The sequence below is a fragment of the Saimiri boliviensis genome, chromosome 8 (assembly GCF_048565385.1).
Source record: "Saimiri boliviensis isolate mSaiBol1 chromosome 8, mSaiBol1.pri, whole genome shotgun sequence".
Classification (NCBI taxonomy): domain Eukaryota; kingdom Metazoa; phylum Chordata; class Mammalia; order Primates; family Cebidae; genus Saimiri; species Saimiri boliviensis.
Genome location: NC_133456.1, coordinates 31,650,896 through 31,677,341, shown reverse-complemented (window position 1 = coordinate 31,677,341; position 26,446 = coordinate 31,650,896). Strand labels below are relative to the sequence as shown.

The 26,446-nt window shown below is 37.4% G+C and overlaps 1 protein-coding gene and 1 pseudogene across 3 annotated transcripts in view; both read right to left on the bottom strand.

Moving 5' to 3' along the window:
* The window catches only part of GSK3B (glycogen synthase kinase 3 beta), a 234,256-nt gene that overhangs the window by 42,735 nt on the left and 165,075 nt on the right, over nucleotides 1-26,446 (bottom strand). For all 3 annotated transcript variants that reach the window (XM_003935408.4, XM_003935407.4, XM_074404309.1), the window contains exon 8: nucleotides 4,579-4,674. In XM_003935408.4, the coding sequence (XP_003935457.1) occupies nucleotides 4,579-4,674 (96 nt within the window). The remainder of the gene's footprint in view (nucleotides 1-4,578; nucleotides 4,675-26,446) is intronic.
* On the bottom strand, nucleotides 13,570-15,258 carry LOC104652563 (OCIA domain-containing protein 1 pseudogene; annotated as a pseudogene).

Genomic DNA, 26,446 nt, shown 5'->3' with positions numbered 1-26,446 from the left:
TCGAAGTGAGCTGCAAACTGGACAAACACTGCAATATGTAGCCAATATATTAAGTAGCACTAATGTAACTGTTAAGAGATCAAGGGCTTTGGGACTGTAATCTACTTCCTTCTACTAACCAGTTATATCACTTATGACTTTCACTGCTCTGAAAGAATAAAACAGACACCTACATTACCTAACTGACCTCACAGGATTATTGATTAGGATACAGGAGAAATGCTTGTCATAAAGAAATTTAAAAAGAAGGGTAGCAGAATCAGGTACTCAAAAGTGGGTGGGGAGGCATCTCATATACCTATTAAAAATATAGCCTTATTAAAAATCCAGAATCAACCCTAACTAGACACTAAACTTTTAAATCCATTGCCTAACAACATGCATTTAAGGATACAGGAAGCCATAAAACTTGGGAAAGAGACTGGGTTCAAGAACTAGATACTTCAAGGAAGGTTGGGAACAGGATAAATACTAACTACTGTATTTTTCTGGAAAAGAAAGGCAGAAAAGACCAAGAACAGAGTGACTAAATAATCTGCCACCCAAATTGGGACCCTCCTGGGAGTGAAAAGCAAGCAATTAATAACTACAGTGGACAAGAATAAACTGGCACATTGGTTCACCCTTGTTATTATATGTATATAATGCTAAATTCTCCTAAAGGCTATGAGGAATCAGAGAAGAATTTTTAATAGGAGTGACAGTATCACGCGTGTATTTAAAAAAGCCAAGTTTGACAGAAATGAGGAGGATGGATTAAAATAATGTGAAAACGAAGGATGGAGGTAGGAGGTTGATTTTAATAATTCTATTATATGATGGTGGCGTAAACTAAGGTCAGGGCAGTGGAGACAGAGAAGACAAATCAGAAAACTACACTAGAGTGCTACATCCTTAAGATTTATTCAAAACTAAAGTAGTCCTTTATATGTATATTATGGCTGTATTTTCAAAATAATCCCGAAAAAGACACAGCAGATAATCACTATCTTACAAAAGAAAAAGAGCTGAGGTATAAACATGAGAAGGAGTGTTTAGATTCTCACTCTTTATATAATCATTTAATCACAACTCCACATACTAAATGCAGAATTTAAATTTCCTCTCTTCTTCCAACCAATCTGTCTCTACTTAATTCTCAATCTACTTTTGTATTACTTCCTTTTGTTTCCATGTGTTTTTCTTCTTTGCAGTGTACAGTGTACACCAAGGCATAGGTCTTCATCCCCTCAACTCCAATAATAATTCTTGTTTCAAAATATTAGTACCTATTTCCTTTCCTACTTAAACCACAAGTGTTTTATTAATGAATTATGTTGCACTGGCTATTGCTATAAAGTAATAGCCAAGGGCAACTTATTAGATTTTTTTTAAATTCTCAAGACCTGCCATACACCATACTGGGATCTTCTCAGTGTTACTTTTCTGCTATTTCTTCTATACACCTGTATCCCCTTACCACAATGTTTTCACAAAAGACAATTTTGTCTTTTGTTATTTCTGTCTTACCTTTTCTTTCTTTCTTTCTTTCTTTTTTTAAATAAAAGAACACCAGGTCCCAATTTTGGGGATATAGCTGCACAACACTGCAGCACAGGAAACCAGGGTTCACATGTCCACAGCTTCAGGGAATGGGACTAACAGAAGACAGCAATAAAGGTAAAGCACTTTTTGTTTCCAGATTCCTGTTTACCTGCCCTCCAAAGGCAAAATGCTCTTCTCTTTGGAGGACATTTTATATAGTTTTTAAATGACTCAACTGGCTGCTTAGCCTAAGAGCACTTCTCAAGTTGCTGTTTGCTATCACAGTAGTAGGGAAAGGAGGATGAGTTCCCTATAGGAATTTTAGTTTTGTATTTTAATTCTTATAACAATCTATTAAAAAAAATACACACAAGCATACTGTCAATCATCTAGATGACAGAGAAGACCAATAAAATTTCTGCAACTGAATTTACTTTTTTCGTTTACAATCCCAGAAACACCACTCTAGAGTGCACAAATGAGAAACCGACATAAGTGTACTTATTACATAATGCATGTGCATGAAGTAAAAACCAAATTATGTCAAAAGATACTAGATGAATGAAAGGTTCATAGTCCTTGTAATAAACAAAAAAGATGGGAGAACTGAGTCATTATTCTACACATGGTACAGGAATGGAAACCTAAATAAAAGCCCTTTACATAGAAGATTCAAGTTTGAAAAGAATTAGTATAAGATAAGGAAACATCAAGAATTCAACAGAGCAACGGAAGGTTTAAAGCATACAAATTTACTACAGCTCTTCTGTTGGCTGCATTTTAATTATAATTAGCCACTGCTCACCATTCTACTCTAGCTAATACTTGCATTAGAGATACATAATTCAGTGGGAAAATGCAGAATTTCATACACATTAAATATAGTGCCCCTTTCCTTTTACCTATAGGGGATATGTCCCCAAGACCCTCATGTGGATGCTGAAACTGCAGGTAGTACTAAACCGTACATATATTATTTTTCTCTATACATACATACTACTGATAAAAGCCTACTTTATAAATTAGGCACAATAAGAGGTTAACAACAATAATAATAATAAAAGAATTACAATAAAATTATGTGAATGTAGTATCTCTCTCAAACTATCTTATCGTACTATATCACCTATTTCAGACAGAGGTTGATCAAGCATAACTGAAACCTTAGATAAAGGAGGATTAGTGGCAGTCTTGATAAAGTAATAATAATAATAATAATAAAGGAGGATGATGAGTGTAAAATAGGATCTCATGAATTCAATTTCAGCATAATATTTGTTAGATACTCTATATAGAGGATAATAGGTAATGAATACTTAGATTACACCAAAAAAATTTTTTCCTTTTCCTCATAAAAATAACATTATTATTAAAGAAAATATGACAGTTTAAAAAGGTAGAACAAAGAAAGTAAAATTGTGCACTTTCTTCTTGCCCAAACTACTGTTGGCATTTTGGAATATTTCCCTATATTTATTCAAAAAACAGAATTCTCTTTGTTGTTTTTCCCTTAACATGGGTGAAGTCATAGTATACTACAAATCACTTATTATAAATAATTTAACTTGCAATAACTATAGTGGACTGAAACTGTAATGCCCCTAAATCCAAATAGGCCACCTGAGATTTTCTGGATTTAGAGCCAGGTGAGAGTCCCTGCATATCTTCTGACTCAGATTTAAAATAAGCCTTGAATACAAAGATCAAAGAACACTTTAGAATCACAGACTCTTTAGTGCTTACCATAAACGTTTAAAAAGGGGAGGCCAGATTGTGATCTGTTGGCCAGTCTGTAGTAAAAGCTACAACCTATAATTCTGGCACTAAAATACTATTGAGGTCTTTGATTCTAAATAGGAAATAAATAATTAGTAACAAGAGAATTTTCTGAAGATAATGAGACTACGAGAATTTGAAGAAAACGTAACTGGAATCATAACAAGAAAGAGAGAGAAAGAAACAAACTTTGATTCTACAGAGTGTAAATTATTTCACCTATAGCCCTAAATTATTTCACCTCTAATTATATCTATAACCAACTAAATGAACTTAACAGTATAAAATGAATTGTTATATGTACATTTTAATACAGAAAGTCTCTCTTTGAAATACATATTAAAAAGTTGATCATTTGTAACCCATGACACACACACACACACACACACACACACACACACGTGCACACAGAATTTTAATCCTGGCTTTGTCACAAGCCATTCATGTAATCTTCGGTAAGTCACTTTGAATCTTTGGTCAGAGTTTTTGAACTTGTAAAATGAGGAAGCTAGAGATTTACTCTACTTATAAACCCTACGGAGAAATTTTATTTTTTTCTCTGCATACTTAATCTCACAAATCAAACTGAGGTGAAAACACTTTTTAATAAACTCTCTCCTAAGTCATTCCAATTAATTACCAAAGCAAAAAAAAAAAAAAATTCCCTGCTACATTAGCAATTGTGCTCTTTAGAACTGGTTCCATCTAATGTTAAGGTTAGTTTTTTTCAAAGGCTAGTGACATCAGTTAACATATCAATTGTTTTTAATGTATACTCCCAGCAAGATTACACCTGCTTTTTAATCCTGTTTCCAAAATGCCAGTAGGAAAGTAAACAAGAGAAGAAAAACACACAATGTCATCTATAATAAGGTCTATGTTTTAATAGTTTAAAAGAATAAAGAAAATGTTTGAAGTGTATCATATGCTATATATTAAACTATACACGTCTATGTAAATAAACTTCTGAATTTTAGGTTGTCAAAATTTTATATGAGATCCTGCACATAAATCAAATTCTGTACTTTAATGATATAAGTATATTGTCCTTACCTTGCAAATAAAAACCCAGGCTGGAAACTGTCTACAGGAAATCAATGAGAGTGAAACTATATAAAGTCAATGAAACACTCAAGTACATCTATACAAGTATCTTTACATGCAAAACTGCTTGTATTCAATGCAACAATCTGGTCTCAAAATAGTTTAACAAAAACAGTAAGAAACCTGTTTTAGGTAACTATTGGTTAGTATGCTTTAAAAAAAAATCTGACTCACCTTAGTCCAAGGATGTGCCTTAATTTGAGGGAATTTAAATTCTGTGTAGTTTGGATTCATTTCTCTGATTTGCTCCCTTGTTGGAGTTCCCAGGACCTAGATAAAGAAAGCAAGTTATTGTCATAGTATCCTACACATTTACAAATTTAGTCTCTATGGTTTAAGGCATTGGTTTCACTGAAAAAAAGGACTTCTCAGGTTAAGTAAAATATGTAACTAATTAAAAAGAGCAGTGCCATGATTTGAACATGTTTTCCCAAAGCTCATGTGTTGAAATCTTAATACCCAATTCAACAGTGTTGAGAGGTAGGATGTTTAAGTGGTAATTAGGTAATGGCTCTGCCCTTGTGAATGGATTCATGTCATTATAGTGAAGGCAGGCTTGTTATCTCAAGAGTGGGTTGATTAGAAATGTTTGGCCCCCTCTTAACTTTCTGCCTTCCAACATGAGATGATACAGCATGAAGGCCATCACCAGATGTCAGCACTTTGACATCAGACTTTCCGGTCTCTAGAAGAGTGAACCAAATAAATTTCTATTGTTTATATATTACCCAGTCTTTGGTATTCTGTTATAGCAGCATGAAACAGACAAAGGCAAACAAACATTGTGAAACCTCTTATCTGTAGCTGACTACCAATTTCATGCTATATTACCATAGACAGACTTCTATGGTATTAATAATGTTAAATTTGGGTAATAAAAAAAGATTACCATACTCAAAAATATTCAAGTAAAAATCAGGTATCTTTGTTTTATCTAGAAAAACTATCTACTGCAATAATCACATCTGAGAGTACTTTTTATTCTTTTAGTTCAGTATAGCCAAAGGTTATCCAGCTGTCCCTTGACGTCCAGACTGTTCCAGGAGCCACCTGAGGATACCAAAATCCATGGATGTTCAAGTCCCTTGTATAAAATGGCATATTATTTGTATATAATCTATTTATATCCTCCTATACACTTTAAATCATCTGTAGGTTACTTATATATAACACTTAATATCAATCCTATGTAAACAGTAGTGTTAAGTTGTATATTATTCTTTATTAATGTATTTTTAATTTTTTTTTCTGAATATTTTTTATCTGCAGTTGGTTGATTCTGTGGATGCAGAACCTGAAGATATGGACAGTCAACTGTATTATCAATATACCAGGCAAACCTTATTTTAAAACCATCAATTCATTCAGTTGTTGAATATTTAGTGTCCCTTGTGTGCAAGGAACTATGTTATGACCTTTGGGGGATACAAAGAACAAGAGATTTCCTGCTATCATAAACTCATGGATTTGTGTGTCAAAAAAGTATAATTACAGTACACAACAAAAATATATTGAGTAGTTCATTGTCTCTAGAGCTAAACTAGGCAATGAACAAAGGAAAGTATATAAACCTGGCTGTACAAGATTGATGACAGGAAGAAACATTAAATACCAAAAATGAGGACTTTGAAGAGAAACGCCATGTATTACTCATCTTTATAACTACAGGACCTTGTATAAGTCAAATTTGTTTAAACAAAATATTAAACTAGTTGCAGTTCAAGAATAATTGCACAGAAGTAGAGGAATGCAATGGTAAGTACTAGATTTGTGGTGGCAACCAGTGAATAATCGGGCAAAATTCCATAACCATCCAGGGCAAAGTGAGAATTTGCTGTTTTTGATGTTGGTTCTAATTCTCTAGGCTCTGCTAAAACTTTCAGAACTTCATTCAAATTTTAAAAAGTTTGTTCTTTAAAAGACACTCTTAAGAAAATGAAAAGGCTAGTCATGAACTGAGGGAAAACATCTGCAAAACATATTCTGCAAAGGACTTGTATTTAGAATATATAAAGAACTCTTATAATTAAAAAATAAGATAAACCAATACAAATCAGCAAAAGATATATACAGACACTTCACCAAAGATTCCACAGAGATGGCAAATAAGCACAAGAAAAGATGCTTGGCATCATTAATCATTAGGGAAATGCTAATTAAAACAAGATACCACTATATCACAATAAGGCGGCTAAATTAAAAAGACTGACCATGTATAACAAATTTTGGCAAGGATGTAGAGCAACTGAAGCTCTCACCACTGCTGGTGGAAATGTAAAATGGTATAGTACCTTGGAAAACTGTTTGGAAGTTTCTTAAAAGTTAAACATATAATACAACCTATGATTCTCACTCCTAGGTACTTACCTAAGAGAATGCATATGTTCATACAAAGACTTGTACACAAATATGCATAGCATATTTTTTGCAACTGATAAACAGCAGAAACAAACCAAAATGGCATCAACAGATAAATAAATGGTGCATAGCCATACATTAAAATATTACTCAGTACTTTAAAAAGAACATGGATGAATCTAAAAATAATTATGCTGAGTGAGAAAAGCCTGACCAAAAGAGTACCTAAAGTATAATCACATTCATATGGAATTCTAGCAAATTTTCTATCTATAGTGACAGAAGATCTATAGTTTTGAGAAGGAGGATTACAAAGGGACACCAGGAAACTACTGGGATTATGAATGTTCGTTATCTTGGTTCCATGGGTGTATATGTATGGCAAAATTTATCAAGTTGAATACTTTAAATAAATGCAGTTTTGTTTTTTTTTTTTTTTTTTTTTGAGACGGAGTTTCGCTCTTGTTACCCAGGCTGGAGTGCAATGGCGCGATCTCGGCTCACCGCAACCTCCGCCTCCTGGGCTCAGGCAATTCTCCTGCCTCAGCCTCCTAAGTAGCTGGGATTACAGGCACGCGCCACCACGCCCAGCTAGTTTTTTTGTATTTTTAGTAGAGACGGGGTTTCACATGTTGACCAGGATGGTCTCGATCTCTCGACCTCATCATCCACCCGCCTCGGCCTCCCAAAGTGCTGGGATTACAGGCTTGAGCCACCGCACCCGGCCATAAATGCAGTTTTTATTTTTTAATTTTTAATTTCTGTGGTTACATAGAGGAGTATATATCTATGGAATACATGAGACACTCTGATGTAGGCATACAATGTATAATAACCACATCAGGGTAAATGTGGTACCCATCACCTCAAACATTTATCCTTTGTGTTATAAACAACCCAATTATACTTTTAAAGGTATTTTCCAACATTTAATTAAATTATTATTGAGTAGAGTCACCCTGCTGTGCTATTAAATAGCAGATCTTACTCGTTCTTTCTATTGTGTTGTACCCATTAACCATCCCTGCTTTCCCCTCAACTATCCTTCCCCGACTCTGCTAACCATCATTCTACTCCATCTCCATGAATTCCATTATTTTAATTTTTAGCTCTCACAAATAACTGACAACTTACGAAGTTTGTCTTGCTGTGCCTGCCTTAACACAATGATTTCTGATGCCATCTATGTTGCTGCAAATAACAGAATCTCATTCTTTATGAGTGTATGTATCACATTTTCTTTATCCATTCATGAAGTGTCCATGCTGATGAACACTTACGTTGCTTCCAAATCTTGGCTATTGTGAAGAATGCTGCAGTAAACATAGGAGTTCAGATATCTATTCAATATACTGATTTTCTTTCTTTTGGATATATACCTAGCAGTGGGATTGCTAGATGGTATGGCAGCTCTATTTTTAATTCTTTTTAGGAGCCTCCAAATTGTTCTCCATGGAAGCTGTACTAATTTACATCACCACCAACAATATACAAGGATTCTGTTTTCTCCACATCCTCACTAGCATTTGATATTGCCCATCAGTTGGATAAAAGCCATTTTATCTGGGGTGAGATGATATCTCATTGTAGTTTTGATTTGCATTTCTCTGATGATCAATGATATTGAGCACCTCTCATATACCTGTTTGCCATTTGTTTGAATCCTTTTGAGCAGTGTCTATTCAGGACTTTTGTCCATTTCAAAATCAGATTATTAGATATTTTTCTTATAAAGCTGTTGGAGCTCCTTCTATATTCTGGTTATTTGTCAGTTGGATAATTTGCAAATATTTTGTCCCATTTTGTGAACTCTCTCTTCAGTCTGTTAACTGTTTGCTGTGCAGAAGCTTTTTATCTTGATGTGGTCTCTATGCGTAGTTTCTTTTATGCCAATTACACTTGCAATAAAAACTTTCAGAAACTATTTTAACTGTTAGAATACATTAAGTTTGGGTAAGATAGATTGAAGGATATTCTGAGCTACAGAATTATTCATTGATATAAATCAAAAAGGAATCAAGTTAAAAATAAACTGATCTTTAACTGTTTATAAGGTAATTTCTGAGCAAACTCCTTATGTTATTAGAAAGAAAATAAAAAGGTGACTGTAAAAACAGTCTAAATTATAACACTTATTCTAACTTCTATTCCTAACAATGTTCTGGGGATATGTGCATGTGTCTGTGTATCTGTATACATGTACCTGGTGAGAGGGTGAAGAGTGAAGAATGAGAGAGTAGTACTAATAAGCTTATCAATAATTCTGTCCCCACAACATGCAACTATATTGGATTCTTTTGAGTACTTAAAACAAACATCAACAGCAATGACATAAATGAGTGTTTATAAATACATACCTTCAGTGACCCTACAACCTACTGATTTCCATTTTAAGCTATATACCCTAATAGAGAAATTCTTATACCTCTAAAGTAACATTGTTCATAATAAAAAAAAATTGCCAACAAAAGCAAAAATCCACCAGTAGAATTAACAAATAAACTGTGGCATAGTCACAGAATAGTATACTAACTAGCAATGGAGAAGACTAAACCAGAGCTACATATACCTTTATGAATGAATCTCACAAACACAGTGGTGAGCTTTTACTCCACAATGAATGCACACAATATGACTGCCTTATATAAAGTTCAAAATCAGACAACACTAAACAATAGTTTATGAGGCAATTAATTTACACAGTAAAACTGTAAAACTAAATAAAAATGTAAGAATACTCATCATTAAAATCAAGTACAGATTATCTAGTTTAACAAAGAGGATGTGGAAAAAGGGGATGTGACTGGGATGTGGCAAAAGTTAATTATTCTAGGTCTAATTCTTAATATGAGTTGTAGTTACATGAATCTTTACTATTGTAGTTAAAACAATATATTTGTTTATACTTTTTCATTATATTTCAAAATAACCAAAATGATACTTCAGAAATCCCTACTCTTGAATCACTATTTGTTGTATAGCCGTCCTCTATGTATTCAGTATTTTGCTAACATAAGACACATAGAGAGCACTAACTCTCTATGAGTTGGTAAGAATACCAAAAGAAATGAGAATTATGTGACGTCCATAGCAAACACATCCATTTCCAGTGTGAACAGAAATCACATTGACTTCTCTTCTCAACCATTCAGCTAACTTTCCTTTAGAGGCTACAGGAGATTATTCAAGAGTTTACTGATATGGTTTGGCTATGTCCCCACCCAAATATCATTTTGAATTGTAGCTCCCGTATTTCCCTCATGTTGTGGGAGGGACCCAATGGGAGATAACTGAATCATGGGGGCAGTTTGCCCCATGTTGTTCTCATGATAGTGAATAAATCTCATGAGATCTGACGGTTTTATAAAGGAGTTACCCTGTATAAGACAAGCTTTCGTATTTTGACTGCTGCCATCTATGTAAGACATGACTTTGTTCCTCCTTGCCTTCCACCATGATTGTGAGGCCTCCCCAGCCATGTGGAACTGTAAGTCAATTAAATCTTTTTTCCTTACTAAATTACCCAGTCTTGGGTATGTCTTCATCAGCAGCATGAAAATGGACTAATAGAGTTACAATGTATAATGTAAAAGTCAGGATGTTCCTTGAAGTGAAAGTTTCACAATTCTTGTGTTTTATTTTTATTTTTATTTATAACCTAAGAATACTCCCAATGGAAGCGAATCTGTGAAATACACAGTAAAATAGTTGAGAAGTATGTGCTTATACACAAGATATGCTTAACATATAAACTTTTAATTATTTATTTAAGGTACACTGTATTTGTGTACTCACTCTCACATCCTTCTCCCTAAATTCACGATCTCACAGCCACTTAGATCTAAACATTTTATCTGATATCACGTTAAGAAAAATTTCAAACAAAAAATGTGAAAGTTTTACAGTGAACACCAATCCCCTATATCCACTATCCATATTCTACAACTAACATTTTACTGTTTTTGGTTCATCACATATCCAACTCTCTATCCATACATCAATCCACCAATTTTTTTGATACATTTCAAAATAACTTGCAGATATCAATACACATCAGCATACGGGGTAAGGTGTGATATTCACAATTTTTATCTAAGTATTTTTTTTATATATATACCTTGAATCCTCCTTTAATATATGCCAGAAAATGGATGTGGGAAAAACTGTATCATTATGGGAAATAATCTGCTTTGATGAATAGTGACAACATTTAAAAAGTACATTTTTTCGTCTGCAACTCATTCCTTTATAAAAATGTATACACTTTTACCACCAGTTTTGATGTTGCTTTGCATTTATTTTACCTGGGTTCCCCACTGCTTAAAAAAAGGTTTAATTATACTTACAATCAGTGGTCAGAATTTTAACTAGCTGTATTCTTTACCTTCAAAATACAGTTATCAGTGACTTTTAAGATGCTTTAACTACCAAAGTATAAATTGAATTATTGTTGATGTATTCACTATAAATTATTTAAAAAAACAATTAACTAAAAAAACCTGTCAGCACAAAACGGCAATGAAAATCCTATTCATCCACTTACCACTACATGACTTTGAATCACAAAGGCTATTAGAGGGGGAAACAGAGATCCTAACATTACAGGATGTCCTATGTTTAATTTCTTTTGTTAAACATTCAACTACCATCAATTTTTCTACTCTTGTTCTTACTGTTTTTTAAACCTTAAGACCAAGTTCTCATTAGGGTGACTAACAGTGGGATTTACAACACATTAAAAAAATACTAAAAATTCAAAAAGCTCTCAAATTTGAAACACTGAAGAATATTTTATTATGACAAGGTTCTTGAAATATTTTAAAAAAGTGATTATTTCTGTTGGTGACTTCTAATGATAAATCAATTAAAATAAAACATTATGGAGCAATTTAAAATGCCTACTATCCCTAGACTTGATCATGAGTGGTCACAAAAAAACACATTTTTAAAAAATGGAAACTAGATGGGGGATTTTCTGGTTAGGGGTCAGTTAACTTTTTCTGGAAAGGGCCAGACAGTAAATATTTAAGGCTTGTGGGACACGAAGTCTCTGTCACTACTCAAATCTGCAGCATAAAAACAATTACAAACAAAAGTTTATTTACAAAAATGGGTAGCAGACTGTGTTTGGCCCCTGGGCCCTACTGTACTATCCCTTGATCTAGTACAGATATTTTTAGACATGAGAAAAACAGACCCAGAAGGAGTATCTTTTCAAAGGTTATTACAAGAAATAGAGCTGGAAAGGAATATAAATCTTATCAGTGGCAAACAAATTTTAGGAGGTGGCATTAAAGAATCTGGTTGTTGAATGTGGCTGGAAAGTAAACAATTTCAGTAGTTGTAAAAAATCTTGATGATATTAGGCATGAAGGAGTAGATCTGGAAGAAAAAAATAATATTTGAGACCAAACATTCAGGATGAACCAGGAGGAGCTCTCCACCAAGTGGTGGACATTAGATATACTACTCAGAAGAAACTTTGAAGCTAGAAGAACTGTTTTGGTAGTAATTGGGGTATAAGTGCTAGGTGGTTGTGACAGTATATAACAGGCAAACCAGAGAACAGTGCTAAAGATGGGCATACAAATATACAGAAAAAGATAAATTTAACCAGAAGGCTAAGATAGAAGTACAAGGAGTTAGACAAGGTCCCAAAGACAGTGATATCATGGGGGCCAAAGAAGATGAACACTTAAAAGGACAAAGAGGTATCTTATTACACAATGAACCCAGGCAAAAAATAAAGCCCAAAAGGTGTTCACTGCAGGTGGCTATTCAGATTTCCTTTTGCTGAGGTCATGAGGAGAGCAAACTGATCATAATCACCTGATACGAGTTTAGCGGAATTAAGTTTTCCTTTCAAAAAGTATTGCTAGTGAGAAAGAGAACAAAGAACAAATATTTGTTAAGCATATAGCAGATAAGAGCAGTGTGCTAGATATATCAATTTTCTTTGGTCATCTGAATTTTACAGATATATTACCCTATTTTACACTTGAAAAACCTAAGGCTGACAGAGGTCTCAAGGTCACAATTTGTCAGTGGTAGACAGAGATATAAACATGTGTCACTGACTCCCTAAAATGATCTATCCAATGTTAAGGATAGAAAACAAGAAAGAGTTTTTACAAAGTAACTTTTTAAAAAGTCACTTTCTTTTTTTTTTGAGACGGGGTTTCGCTCTTGTTGCCCAGGCTGGAGTGCAGTGGCTGCGATCTCGGCTCACTGCAACCTCTGCCTTCCAGTTTCAAGTGATTCTCCTGCCTCAGCCTCCTGAGTAGCTGGGATTACAGGTGCCCATCACCACATCTAGCTAACTTTTTTTTTTTGTATTTTCAGTAGAGATAGAGTTTCACCACGTTGGCCAGGCTGGTCTGGAACTCCTGACCTCGTGATCCGCCCATATCAGCCTCCCAAAGTGCTGGGATTACAGCTGTAAGCCACCATCCCTGGCCAAAAAAAGTTACTTTCTTAAACTACACTGATTGTACTATAAAAAAGAAACCTGAGCCGGGCACGGTGGCTCAAGCCTGTAATCCCAGCACTTTGGGAGGCCGAGGCGGGTGGATCACGAGGTCAAGAGATCGAGACCATCCAGGTCAACATGGTGAAACCCCGTCTCTACTAAAATACAAAAAATTAGCTGGGCATGGTGGTGCGTGCCTGTAATCCCAGCTACTCAGGAGGCTGAGGCAGGAGAATTGCCTGAACCCAGGAGGCGGAGGTTGCGGTGAGCCGAGATCGCGCCATTGCACTCCAGCCTGGGTAACAAGAGCGAAACTCCGTCTCAAAAAAAAAAAAAAAAAAAAAGAAACCTGAATTTTTTTGAGTTGTATAATATATATCAAGGTCTTGTAAGATCACAAGGCTATAAATAAGTTTTGAAAGTTAAACAGACTTTTTGACAACTTAAAAAAAAATCCTTGATTTAATCTACCCGTATCACGGTAATTCAACTTAATAAAAAGAATATCAATGTTATTCTGAATGGGCAAAAATTGGAAGCATTCTCCTTGAGACCTGGAACAAGACAAGAATGCCCACTCTCACCACTCCTATTCAACACAGTACCAGAAGTGCTAGCCAGAGCAATCAGGCAAGAGAAAGAAATAAATGGCATCCAAATAGAAAAAGAAGTAGTAAAACTATCTTTCTGTGCAGATGATATGATTCTATACTTACAAAGCCCTAAAGACAAAGGATTCTGGAACTGTTAAATGACTTTAGTAAAGTTTCAGGATACTAAATCAACATATGATTTTTTTTTTTTTTGCATGTTCCTTTAATTTGTCACAAACATTAAGATAATACAGCAGATACTGGAGAAACAAAGCTTTTTAATAATTTCTTGATGTAAAGGTTCACACTTAAAAATTATGTTTGCTTCCCTTCACCCCAACTCAACATGCAGCTATCATTTATATTCATATATGCTGATTCTAGAGCACTGTAATCTCTTGATGGTTTTATAAGAGTATCTTTGCCCTTGTAACAATTTCACAAACTGTATACAATCATGGTATAATATCATCATTCAAATGAATCCCCAAGGTAAGTACATTTACACAACATTAACACTAAAAATCTGTGTTTTTTAAAAACACCACAGAAGTCAAACCACAAAAAACCCAGGATTTTGTTTTAAATGTGTTTATGAAGACTGCTGCTGAGCTCAAAGCATGCAGGTATTCATGACCACCTAGATGAAGCTGGATATTGAAACTTCTTCAGTAGGTCCAATGATGTAATTTTTCACTCATCCCAAATATCTCTATATTTGTTTACTTTGACTTCTTTTTTTGGCACTCTTTCATGCATAGGCCTGACTGAGGGGTCAGTTTTTTGTGTTAAAGATACTTCATATGTCTCTCTGTTCTTATTCCTTAATTCCTCATATGTAAATTTTTTTCTTTTAGGACTTTCTTCAAGGTTGGGATCAGGTCCTTGGACAATATGATCAGTAATACCAGTGGGAGCAGATTCATTCACAGAAGAACTGAATGGAATTGGCTCATAATGAGGAAGCATTTCTATGTTGTCTGCTGCTGGGGATGTCCCAAAAGATGAGTGACCACTCACATTTGAGTCATATTTTAATTTCTGATAATAGTGCCCAGGTGGTGAAGATCGTCGTCGTGCTTGTGCCAATTGTAAAGCTTCTCCAAGGGGGGAATTTTCAAGGTTCCTGAATTTCTCTTGGCAAGTTTTCACATAAGAAAGTTTTCCAGCAAAGTATCCCATGATACGAGCAAATATAAGTTTAGGGATTGAACCATATTTGGGATGACTTGAAAGTATTCCTTCACTAATTAATACTTGAGTGATCAACCTACTTGTTGCAGCCAAAGGCACAGATCTGAACCAGAAGCTTTCATCACTGCATTCTGCGAAGAGTCTCCATTCTTCCTCTGTTGGAATGTAATCAGGCCCTATGTGGGTAATTGGTCTTGGAACTTCTGCATTACCTGAGGCTGAGGCGTGCGGATCATGAGGTCAAGAGTTCGAGACCAGCCTATCCAACACGGTGAAACCCCGTCTCTACTAAAAATACAAAAAATCAGCCAGGCATGGTAGCGGACATCTGTAATCCCAGCTACTCAGGAGGCTGAGGCAGGAGAATCATTTGAACCCGGGATGTAGGGGTTGCAGTGAGCTGAGATGTGCCACTGCACTCCAGCCTGAGTGGTAAGAGCAAAATTCCATCTCAAAAAACAAAACAAACAAAAAGCAAAGTAAGTAGCATTTCTATACACCAGTAATGTTCAAGCTGAGAGCCAAATCAAGAACACAATCCTATTTACAATAGCAACAAAAAAAAAATAAAATAAACTACCGAGGAATACATCTAACCAAGGAGGTGAAAGATCTCTACACGGAGAACTACAAAACACTGCTAAGAGAAATCATAGATGACACAAATGGAAAAGCATTCCATGCTCATGGATTGGAAGAATCAATATCCTTAAAACGGCCATAGTGCCCCAAACAATCTACAGATTCAATGCTATTCCCATCAAACTACCAATGTCATTTTCCAAAAAACTAGAAAAAACTCTTCTAAAATTCATATGGAACCAAAAAAGAGCCCATATAATAAAAGCAATCCTAAGCAAAAAGGAGAAAGCCAGAGGCATCACATTACCTAACTTCTAGCTATACTATAAGGCTACATTAACCAAAATAGCATCATATTGGTATGAAAACAGATTCATGGACCAATGGAACAGAACAGAGAACCCAGAAATAAAGCCACACACTTAAAGCCATCTGATCTTTGTCAGAGTTGACAAAAATAAGCAATGCGGAAAGTATTCCCTATTCAGTAAATAGTGCTGGGATTGCTGGCTAATCACATGCTAAAGAATGAAACTGGACCCCTATCTTTCACCATATACAAAAAGTGACTCAAGACAGACTAAAAATTTAAATGTAAGACCTCAAACTATAAAAATCCTTCAAGAAAACCTGTGAAACACTATTCTGGACATTGGCCTTGAGAAAGAATCTATGACTAAGTCCTCAAAAGCAACTGAAATAAAAACAAAAATTGGTGAAACCTAATTAAAGAGCTTCTGCATAGCAAAACAAGCTATCAACAGAATAAACAGAAAACTTACAGAATGAGAGAAAACAGTCACAAACTATGCATCTGACAAAGTTCTACTACCCAGAATCTATAAGAAACTTAAATCAACAAGCAAAACACAAAAACAAATAACGCATTTAAAAAAAAAAATGGGCAGAAGACATGAACAGACACTTCTCTAAAGACAGAGAAGTGGCCAACAGATGAAAAAATGCTTCATATCGCTAATCATCAGAGAAATGTAATTCAAAACCACAATGACATACCAGCTCACATCAGTCACAAGGGCTACTAAAAAGTAAAAAAAACAACAGAGAGAGAGAGATCCAAGATGGCCAACTAAGAGTAGCTCAGGATTGCAGCTCCCAGTGAAAGTGCAGAGAGTGGACGCCGCATTTCCAGACGGATTTTTATTGCCCACAGACCAGGAGATTCTCAGGCAGAGGAGCCCCACAGGTCGCCAGTCTGTTTTGGCTGGCGCGGCTGTTTTGCCAACGCCCAGGCACAGCGGTTCTCAATGCAAAATACAAGGGACTGGGTGCCCTTTTAGCTGGTGAATGGAGCTCCGGGAAGGCAGAGTCACCCATTCAGTTGATTTAAAACGGGGACCGCGACAGTGAGCCAGGCCAGGAGATTCCCAGGCAGGAAAGCGCTATGAATCTCAGTGCCACTGTTTCAGCTGGCGCAGTGGGTCACCGCACGGGAAATCACACAGCAGCTCTGAATGAACAACAGAGCTCACAGCTCAGCACCTGAGCTCCTATAAAGGACAGACTGTCTCCTTAAGGAGCTTCCTGACCCCCGTATACCCGAAGAGTCACCTCACAAAGGAGAGCTCAGACTGACATTCGGTGGATATCCTTCTGGAACAAAGATAGCAGAAGAAGAAACTGGTAGCAACCCTTACTGTTCTGCAGCTGCTGCAGGTGATCTCCAGGCAAGCAGGGCCTGGAGTGGACCTCAGTAGTCCTACAGCATGGGGGCCAGACTGTTAGAAGAAAAACTAAGAAATGGAAATAACTTCATCATCAACAAACTGGACATCCATGCAGAGACCCAATCTGAAAGTCAGCAACTACAAAGATGACAGATGGATAAATCCACAAAGAAGGGAAGAAACCAGTGCAAAAAGGCCAAAAACACCCCAAACCAGAATGCCTCTCCTCCTACCAGGGATCACAACTCCTCATCAGCAAGGGAACAAGGCCTGATGGAGAATGAGTTATAACTGATAGAATCAGACTTCAGAAGGTGGCTAAGAAGAAAATTCTGTGAGCTAAAAGAACATGTTCTAACCCAATGCAAAGAAACTAAGAACCTCGAAAAAAGATTTGATGAAATGCTAATGAGAATAGACAACTTAGAGAGGAGTATCAATGAACTGATGGAGCTAAAAAACACAATACGAGAACTTCGCGAAGCATGCACAAGTTTTAACAGTCGAATTGACCAAGCAGAAGAAAGGATATCAGAGGTCGAAGATCAACTCAATGAAATAAAACAAGAAGGCAAGATTAGAGAAAAAAGGGTAAAAAGGAATGAACAGTCTCCAAGAAATGTGGGACCATGTGAAAAGACCTAATCTATGTTTGGTAGGTGTACCTTAACGTGACGAAGAGAATGAATCTAAGCTGGAGAATACCCTTCAGGAAATTATCCAAGAAAACTTCCCCAACCTAGCAACACAGGCCAATATTCAAGTCCAGGAAATACAGAGAACACCACAAATATTCCTCAAGAAGAGCAACCGCAAGGCACATAATCGTCAGATTCACCAGGGTTGAAAGCAAGGAGAAAATGCTAAGGGCAGCCAGAGAGAAAGATTGGGTTACCCACAAAGGGAAGCCCATCAGACTCACAGCAGATCTCTCAGCAGAAATCCTACAAGCCAGAAGAGTCGGGGGCCAATATTCAACATCCTTAAAGAAAAGAACTTTCAACCCAGAATTTCATATCCAGCCACACTAAGCTTCATAAGTGAAGGAAAAATAAAATCCTTTGTGAACAAGCAAGTACTCAGAGATTTCATCACCACCAGGCCTGCTTTACAAGAGCTCCTGAAAGAAGCGCTATACATAGAAAGGAACAACCAGTACCAGCCACTCTAAAAACATACTAAATGGTAAACAGCATCAACATAATGAAGAATCTGCATCAACTAATGGGCAAAACAGCCAACTAGCTTTAAATGGCAGTATCAAATTCATACACATCAATATTAACCCTAAATGTGATTGGACTATATGCCCCAGTCAAAAGACAGAGACTGGGAAATTGGTTGTGGCCCCATTCTTAAAAGGCTTCCAGCTTAGTTGGGGAGATAGCAAATATGGTCAGGTAATTTTTAAATCAAAACTAGAGAAATTTGTAACTGTAAAATGGAATGAGAAAATTGGACTTTGAATGCTTTAGGACTAAATGTTATAGTATTATAAAATTTCTCAATTCCTACTGAAGATTAGCCATGAATTCTGATGTGAAAGAACTCATGACTTTAGCTAAGGCATCCTATTGTCTAGCTGAAGTTCCTTCAATAAAGGAAATGTTTGATAATCTGTGCCATCCAATAAGATAGCCACTAACTACGTGTGGCCTTTGAGCCTCTGAAACGTGAGTAGTGCAACTGAGAAATTAAATGTTTAATTTACATTAAATTAAAATAATCACACACACACAAAGATACTGAGCATCATAGCTCATTAGGGAAGTGCAAAATAAAATCAGATTAAGATACTAGTATACACCTTTTAGAATTGCTAAAATAAAACAACTGATAATACAACATGCTGGTGAATATGTGAAACAACTAAAGCAAAACTCATATGTTTCTGGTGGAAATACAAAACAAGATAGTCACTTTAGAAAACAGTTTTCAAAAAAAAGAAAATGAAATTTTTATTTTAGATTAGCCTGGCACAGAGGTACACGCCTGTAGTCTCAGATACTTGGTAGGGTAGCCTGAGGTGGAAGGGTGGCTTGAGGTGAGGAGTCTGAGGTTGCACTGAGCTACGATCACATCACTGCATTTCACCCTGGGCAAGAGCGAGACTCTCATCGTCTCTCCCTCTTTCTCTTTTATTCTTCTCTTTTCTTTCTTTCTTAAAAAAAAAAAAATAGATGCTGGTGAGGCTACAGAGAAAAGAGAACACTGGCTATTGGTGAGAATATAAATTAGTTCGGCCACTGTAGAAAGCAGTTCGGAAATTTCTCAAAGAACTTAGAACTACTGCTAGACCCAGCAATGCCATTACTGGGTATATATCCAAAAGAAAAACTGTTCTATCAGAAAAGATATATGCACTGCATGTTCATCACAGCATTCTTCACAATAGCAAAGATATGGAAATCAACCTAGATGCCCATCAACAGTGGATTAGATAAAGAAAATGTGGTACATATATACCATAGAATACCATGCAGCCATTAAAAAAATTATGTTCTTTGCAGCCAACAAGGATACTGCTGGAGGCCATTATCCTAAGCAAATTACTGTAAGAATAGAAAACCAAATACCACATGTTCTCACTTATAAGTGAACAGCGGGTACTCATGGGCATAAAGATGGCAATAATACAAACTGAGAACAACTAGAGAGGGAAAGAAGCCTGCAAAACTAAATATTGGGTACTATGCTCAGTACCTGGGTGACAAGATCATTCATAACTCAAACCTCAGCATCACACAATGTACCTAGGTAATAAACTTGCACACATGTACCCCAGAATCTAAAATAAAAGTTGGAAATTTTTTTTCTTTTTTGAGATGGAGTTTTGCTCACTACCCATGGTGCGAAGTCGGCTCACTGCAACCTCCGCCTCCTGGGTTCAGGCAATTCTCCTGCCTCAGCACCCTGAGTAGCTGGGATTACAGGCACGCACCACCATGCCCAGCTAATTTTTTTGTATTTTTAGTAGAGACGGAGTTTCACCATGTTGACCAGGATGGTCTCGATCTCTCAACCTCGTGATCCACCCACCTCGGCCTCCCAAAGTGCTGGGATTACAGGCATGAGCCACAGCGCCCAGCCCGGAAAAAAATATTTTCAACTGTTAATAACAGAGGTCTTCAGCAACAGAAGAATACTATGAAGAAACAGTCACCTAACTGGCTAAATAAGATAAAATTGAATACAAAAAAATCTAAAACTTACTTTAAGATGCTTTGTAAAATATATTAGTAGAACGCCATCCAGAGGCTTGCATTGTATTATTGTTTTGTAAAAGACTATTATAGATTTTTATGTCTAGCCGTAATGAAATAACAAACATTGAAACTGCCCTCCAGGTGTAAACAACTAAAAAACTGGCTGACAAATAAAATTCAACATTTCTAAAGAAGTAGGAAAATATAAGAAGAGAAAAAAACAAAAGTCAGTCAACAGACACAGATCTGAAAGTGACAGAGATGACAGAATTAACATATGAGGACTTAAAAAATACAGTATGTGAAATGAAAACACGGAGAGGATTAACAGTTTATTAGACAAAGGGAAGAAACTGAATCGCTGAATTAAAGACTCAAAAAACACGTACACATGTGACTTGAGTCTGATGGTGAGAAGTAGGGCAGATGCAGAAAAACCATTTGAAGAAACATTACTGAAACTTTCCCAAGTTTGATAAAAAACCACGCATTATCCCACAAATACAAAAAGTTCAATGAACCCTAACCAGGATAAATACAAAGAATACTACATAAACTCATAATCAACTGATAAAAGCCACTCATAAAGTGAAAATCTTCAAGAATGCCAGAAACACATTATAGACAGGGTATAGACAGGGTATCAACAGCTGACTTCTTATCAGAAACAATGAGAGCCAGAAGAAAATAGAGGCCTCTCTAAAGATTAAAGAAAAATAAACCCTGCAAACCAAGGGAAACCAGTTCTGTGTCAAGTGAAAATATCCTTCAAAATACATTTCTAGGCAAACAAAAGCTAACAGTTTGTCACCAGCAGATCATCATTACAAAAAAGTAGTTTAGGATTAAAAAAAAGATTTCCAAATGGGCGCTCTGACCTACACAAAGAAATAAAGAGCACCAAAAATGCCAAATATGTGGTTAACTGTATGACATTTCCTCCTCATTAAAAAATTCCTCTTGAGGAAATTGCTTAAAGCAAAGTAACAAGAAATATTGTAACATGTAGAATTAAAAAGTAGGAAAAGTATAGCACAAAGAGCAGGAAGGGAAATGGAAAAAATGTCATATGGTCCTTATTTGCTACGCAACCTGGTACATTACTACGTAGAAACAGATTTTTTTTTTTTTTTTTTGAGATGGGAGTCAGATGGAGTCTCACTCTTTCCCCAGGCTGGAGTGCAGTGGCATGATCTCAGCTCCTGACTTTAAGCAATTCTCATGCCTCCGCCTCCTGAGTAGCTGAGATTACAGGTGTGCACCACCATACCTGGCTAATTTTTTTTTTTTTTTTTGGTATTCTTAGAGACAGGGTTTCACCATGTTGGTCAGGCTGGTCTCAAACTCCTGGCCTCGTGATCCGCCCACCTCAGCCTCTCAAAGTTCTGGGATTACAGGCATGACCCACCACGCCTGGCTCTGACTGTAATACACTGATACATATTTTAAATCCTAGAACAAACTCTAAAAATGACACAAGGAAGTATAGCTTAAAAGCCAACAGGGAAAATGAAAACCACTGATTTAATACATAGGTGGCAGTAAAAGGGGAAAAACAGAGCAAAGAAAAGATGGGATGAAAAGAAAACAAATACCAAGGTGCAAAGCTTAAACTCAACCACAGTGATAATTACACTGAATGTAAATACTCTAAGTACTTCAGTTAGAAAGGCAGAAATTGTCAAACTCAATTAAAAAACACCTAACTGGGGAATGCTGGGAAGACTGCCGCCCTAAGAACAGCTCAGGACTTCAGCTCCCAGTGAAGGTGCAGAGGGTGAGTGGACGCCGCATTTCCAGACGAACTCTTATTGCCCACAGACCAGAAGATACCCAGGCAGAGGGGTCGCCAGCGTCACAGTTCCAGCCGGTGCGGCTGTTTTGGCCCCCACGGGGCTGATTCCGCCCGCGGCTGCTGTGACCACTCCCTGTTGCTGCGGTTCTCCGTACAAAAGCCACTGGTCTGGGAGCCCTCTTAGCTGGCGAGCACAGCCCTGAGACGGCAGAGTTGCCCATTCATCTGAAATAGCGAGCCAGGCCAGGAGATTCCTAGGCAAAAAATCCGCCAGGAGCCGGCGCCGCAATTCGAGCCGACTCCGTGAGTCGCAGCACGGGAGATCCCGGCGCCATTTCAACAAGCGACCAGAACGCGGGGTCGTTCAACTTAAAAGAAAAGACTCTGAGTCAGGGAGCCAGGTGATCAGGCTCGGTTGGTCCCACCCCTCCACCCCCAACAACAACGAAAACAAAAACAGTAATTGGAAACCCTCTGGGTTGAGTCCTTCAGACCAAGCACAGCTGAACCAGGACGGTCCGGCTCGGTGGGGGAGGGGCTTCCGCCATTACTGAGACTCTCCACCGCTAAGGAGGCAGGCTGCCGTTGCCGAGGCAACCCGTCACAACAGAGAGAGTCCCCCATAACAGAGGCAGGGCCACCGTTGCCCAGACAGTTCTGTTGCCCAGACAGTTCTAACTATGCCCATGTAGAAAGGACTACAGGGAAGAGCTCAGGGCAGCTGGGCGGAGCCCACAGCAGCTCAGCAAAGCCCCTGCGGGCAGGCAGTGGCTAGGCCTGCTGCTAGCTGGGCGGGTCAGACCTGAAAGAAAAATCAAAAAAGGCAGTAGTGCAACAGAAACTCATAAAGCTCCAACTGCCTGGGACAGAGACAGACAACAGGTGGATAAACCCACAAAAATGGGAAGAAACCAGCGCAAAAAGGATGAAAACTCCCGAAACCAGAACACCTCTCCTCCTAAAAGGGATCACAACTCCTCACCAGCAAGGGAACCAGACCGGATGGAGAAGGAGGGTGATGAAATGACAGAATTAGACTTCAGAAGGTGGGTAGTAAGAAACTACAGTGAGCTAAAAGAACATGTTCTAACTGAACGCAAAGAATATAGGAACCTTGAAAAAAGATTGGACGAAATGCTGACGAGAATGGACAGCATAGAGAGGAGTATAAGTGAATTGATGGAGCTGAAAAACGCAACACGAGAACTTCGTGAAGCATGCACAAGCTTCAACAGCCGAATTGACCAAGCAGAAGGATATCAGAGGTCGAAGATCAACTCAATGAAATAAAAAGAGAAGGCAAGAACAGAGAAAAAAGCGCAAAAAGGAATGAACAAAATCTTCAAGAAATGTGGGACTATGTGAAAAGACCTAATCTACGTCTGATAGGTGTACCTGAATGTGATGAAGAGAATGAATCCAAGCTGGAAAATACTCTTCAGGATATTATCCAGGAAAACTTCCCCAACCTAGCAAGGCAGACCAATATTCAAATACAGGAAATACAGAGAACACCACAAAGATATTCCTCAAGAAGAGCAACCCCAAGGCACATAATTGTCAGATTCACCAGGGTTGAAATGAAAGAGAAAATGCTAAGGGCAGCCAGAGAGAAAGGTTGGGTTACCCACAAAGGGAAGCCCATTAGACTCACAGCAGATCTCTCAGCAGAAACACTACAAGCCAGAAGAGATTGGGGGCCAATATTCAACATCTTTAAAGAAAAGAACTTTCAACCCAGAATCTCCTATCCAGCCAAACTAAGCTTCATAAGTGAAGGAAAAATAAAATCCTTTGTGAACAAGCAAGAACTCAGAGATTTCATCACCACCAAACCTGCTCTACAAGAACTCCTGAAAGAGGCTCTACACATATAAAGGAACAACCAGTACCAGCCACTCCAAAAACACACCAAATGGTAAAAGAACATCAACACAATCAAGAATCTGCATCAACTAACCAACAAAACAGCCAGGTAGCATCAAAATGACAGTATCAAATTCACACATAACAATACCATCCCTAAATGTCAATGGACTAAATGCCCCAATCAAAAGACACAGACTGGCAAATTGGATAAAAAGCCAAAACCCATCAGTGTGCTGTATCCAGGAAACCCATCTTACATGCAAGGATACACAAAGGCTCAAAATAAAGGGATGGAGGAAGATCTACCAAGCAAATGGAGAGCAGAAAAAGGCAGGAGTTGCAATTCTCATCTCTGATAAAATAGACTTTAAAGCAACAAAGATCAAAAGAGACAAAGAAGGACACTACATAATGGTAAAAGGATCACTGCAACAAGAAGAGCTAACGATCCTAAATATATATGCACCCAATACAGGAGCACCCAGATACATAAGGCAAGTTCTTAATGACTTACAAAGAGACTTAGACTCCCACACAATAATAGTGGGAGACTTTAACACCCCATTGTCAAAATTAGACAGATCAACCAGACAGAAAATCAACAAGGATATCCAGGACCTGAATACAGACCTGGAACAAGCAAACCTAATAGACATTTACAGAACTCTCCACCCCAAATCCACAGAATATACATTCTCTCAGCACCACATCACACCTACTCTAAAATTGACCACATAATTGGCAATAAATCACTCCTCAGCAAATACAAAAGAACAGAAATCATAACAAACAGTCTCTCAGACCACAGTGCAATCGAGTTAGAACTCAGAATGCAGAAACTAACTCAGAACCGCACAGCTTCATGGAAACTGAACAACTTGCTCTTGAATGCTGACTGGATAAACAATGAAATGAAGGCAGAAATAAAGATGTTCTTCGAAACCAATGAGAACGAAGACACAACATACCAGAATCTCTGGGACACATTTAAAGCAGTCTCTAGAGGAAAACATATAGCAATGAGTGCCCACATGAGAAGAAAGGAGAGATCTAAAATTGACACCCTATCATCAAAATTGAAAGAGCTAGAGGAGCAAGATCAAAAAAACTCAAAACCTAGCAGAAGACAGGAAATAACTAAGATCAGAGCAGAACTGAAGGAAATAGAGACACAAAAAACTCTTCAAAAAAAAATCAATAAATCCAGGAGCTGGTTTTTTGAAAAGATCAACAAAATAGACAGACCACTAGCCAGATTAATAAAAAAGAAGAGAGAATAACCAAATTGATGCAATAAAAAACGATAAAGGGGATATCACCACAGATTCCACAGAAATCCAAACCATCATCAGAGATTATTACAAACAACTCTATGCACATAAACTAGTAAACCTGGAAGAAATGGATAAATTCCTGGACACCTGCAACCTCCCAAGCCTAAACCTGGAAGAAGCCGAAACCCTGAATAGACCAATAACATGGTCTGAAGTCGAGGCAGCAATAAAGAGCCTACCACCCAAAAAAAGCCCAGGTCCAGATGGGTTCACAGCTGAATTCTACCAGACATACAAGGAGGAGCTGATACCATTCCTTCTGAAACTATTCCAGACAATCCAAAAAGAGGGAATCCTAAGCAAAAAGAACAAAGCGGGAGGCATCACACTACTGGACTTCAAACTATACTACAAGGCTACAGTAATCAAAACAGCATGGTACTGGTACCAAAACAGAGATATAGACCAATGGAACAGAACAGAGGCCTCACAGGAAATACAACATACCCACAACCATCTGATCTTCGACAAACCTGACAAAAACAAGCAATGGGTAAAGGACTCCCTGTTTAATAAATGGTGCTGGGAAAACTGGCTAGCCATGTGCAGAAAGAAGAAACAGGACCCCTTCCTGACACCTTACACCAAAATTAACTCCAGATGGATTAAAGACTTAAACATCAGACCTAATACCATAAAAACCTTAGAAGAAAATCTAGGCAAAACCATTCAGGACATAGGTGTAGGCAAGGACTTCATGACCAAAACGCCAAAAGCAATGGCAACAAAAGCCAAAATAGACAAATGGGACCTAATCAAACTCCACAGCTTCTGCACGGCAAAAGAAACAGTCAGTAGAATGAATCGGCAACCAACAGAATGGGAAAAAATTTTTGCAGTCTACCCATCTGACAAGGGGCTGATATCCAGAATTTACAAAGAACTAAAGCAGATCTACAAGAAAAAAACAAACAAGCCCATTCAAAAATGGGCAAAGGATATGAATAGATACTT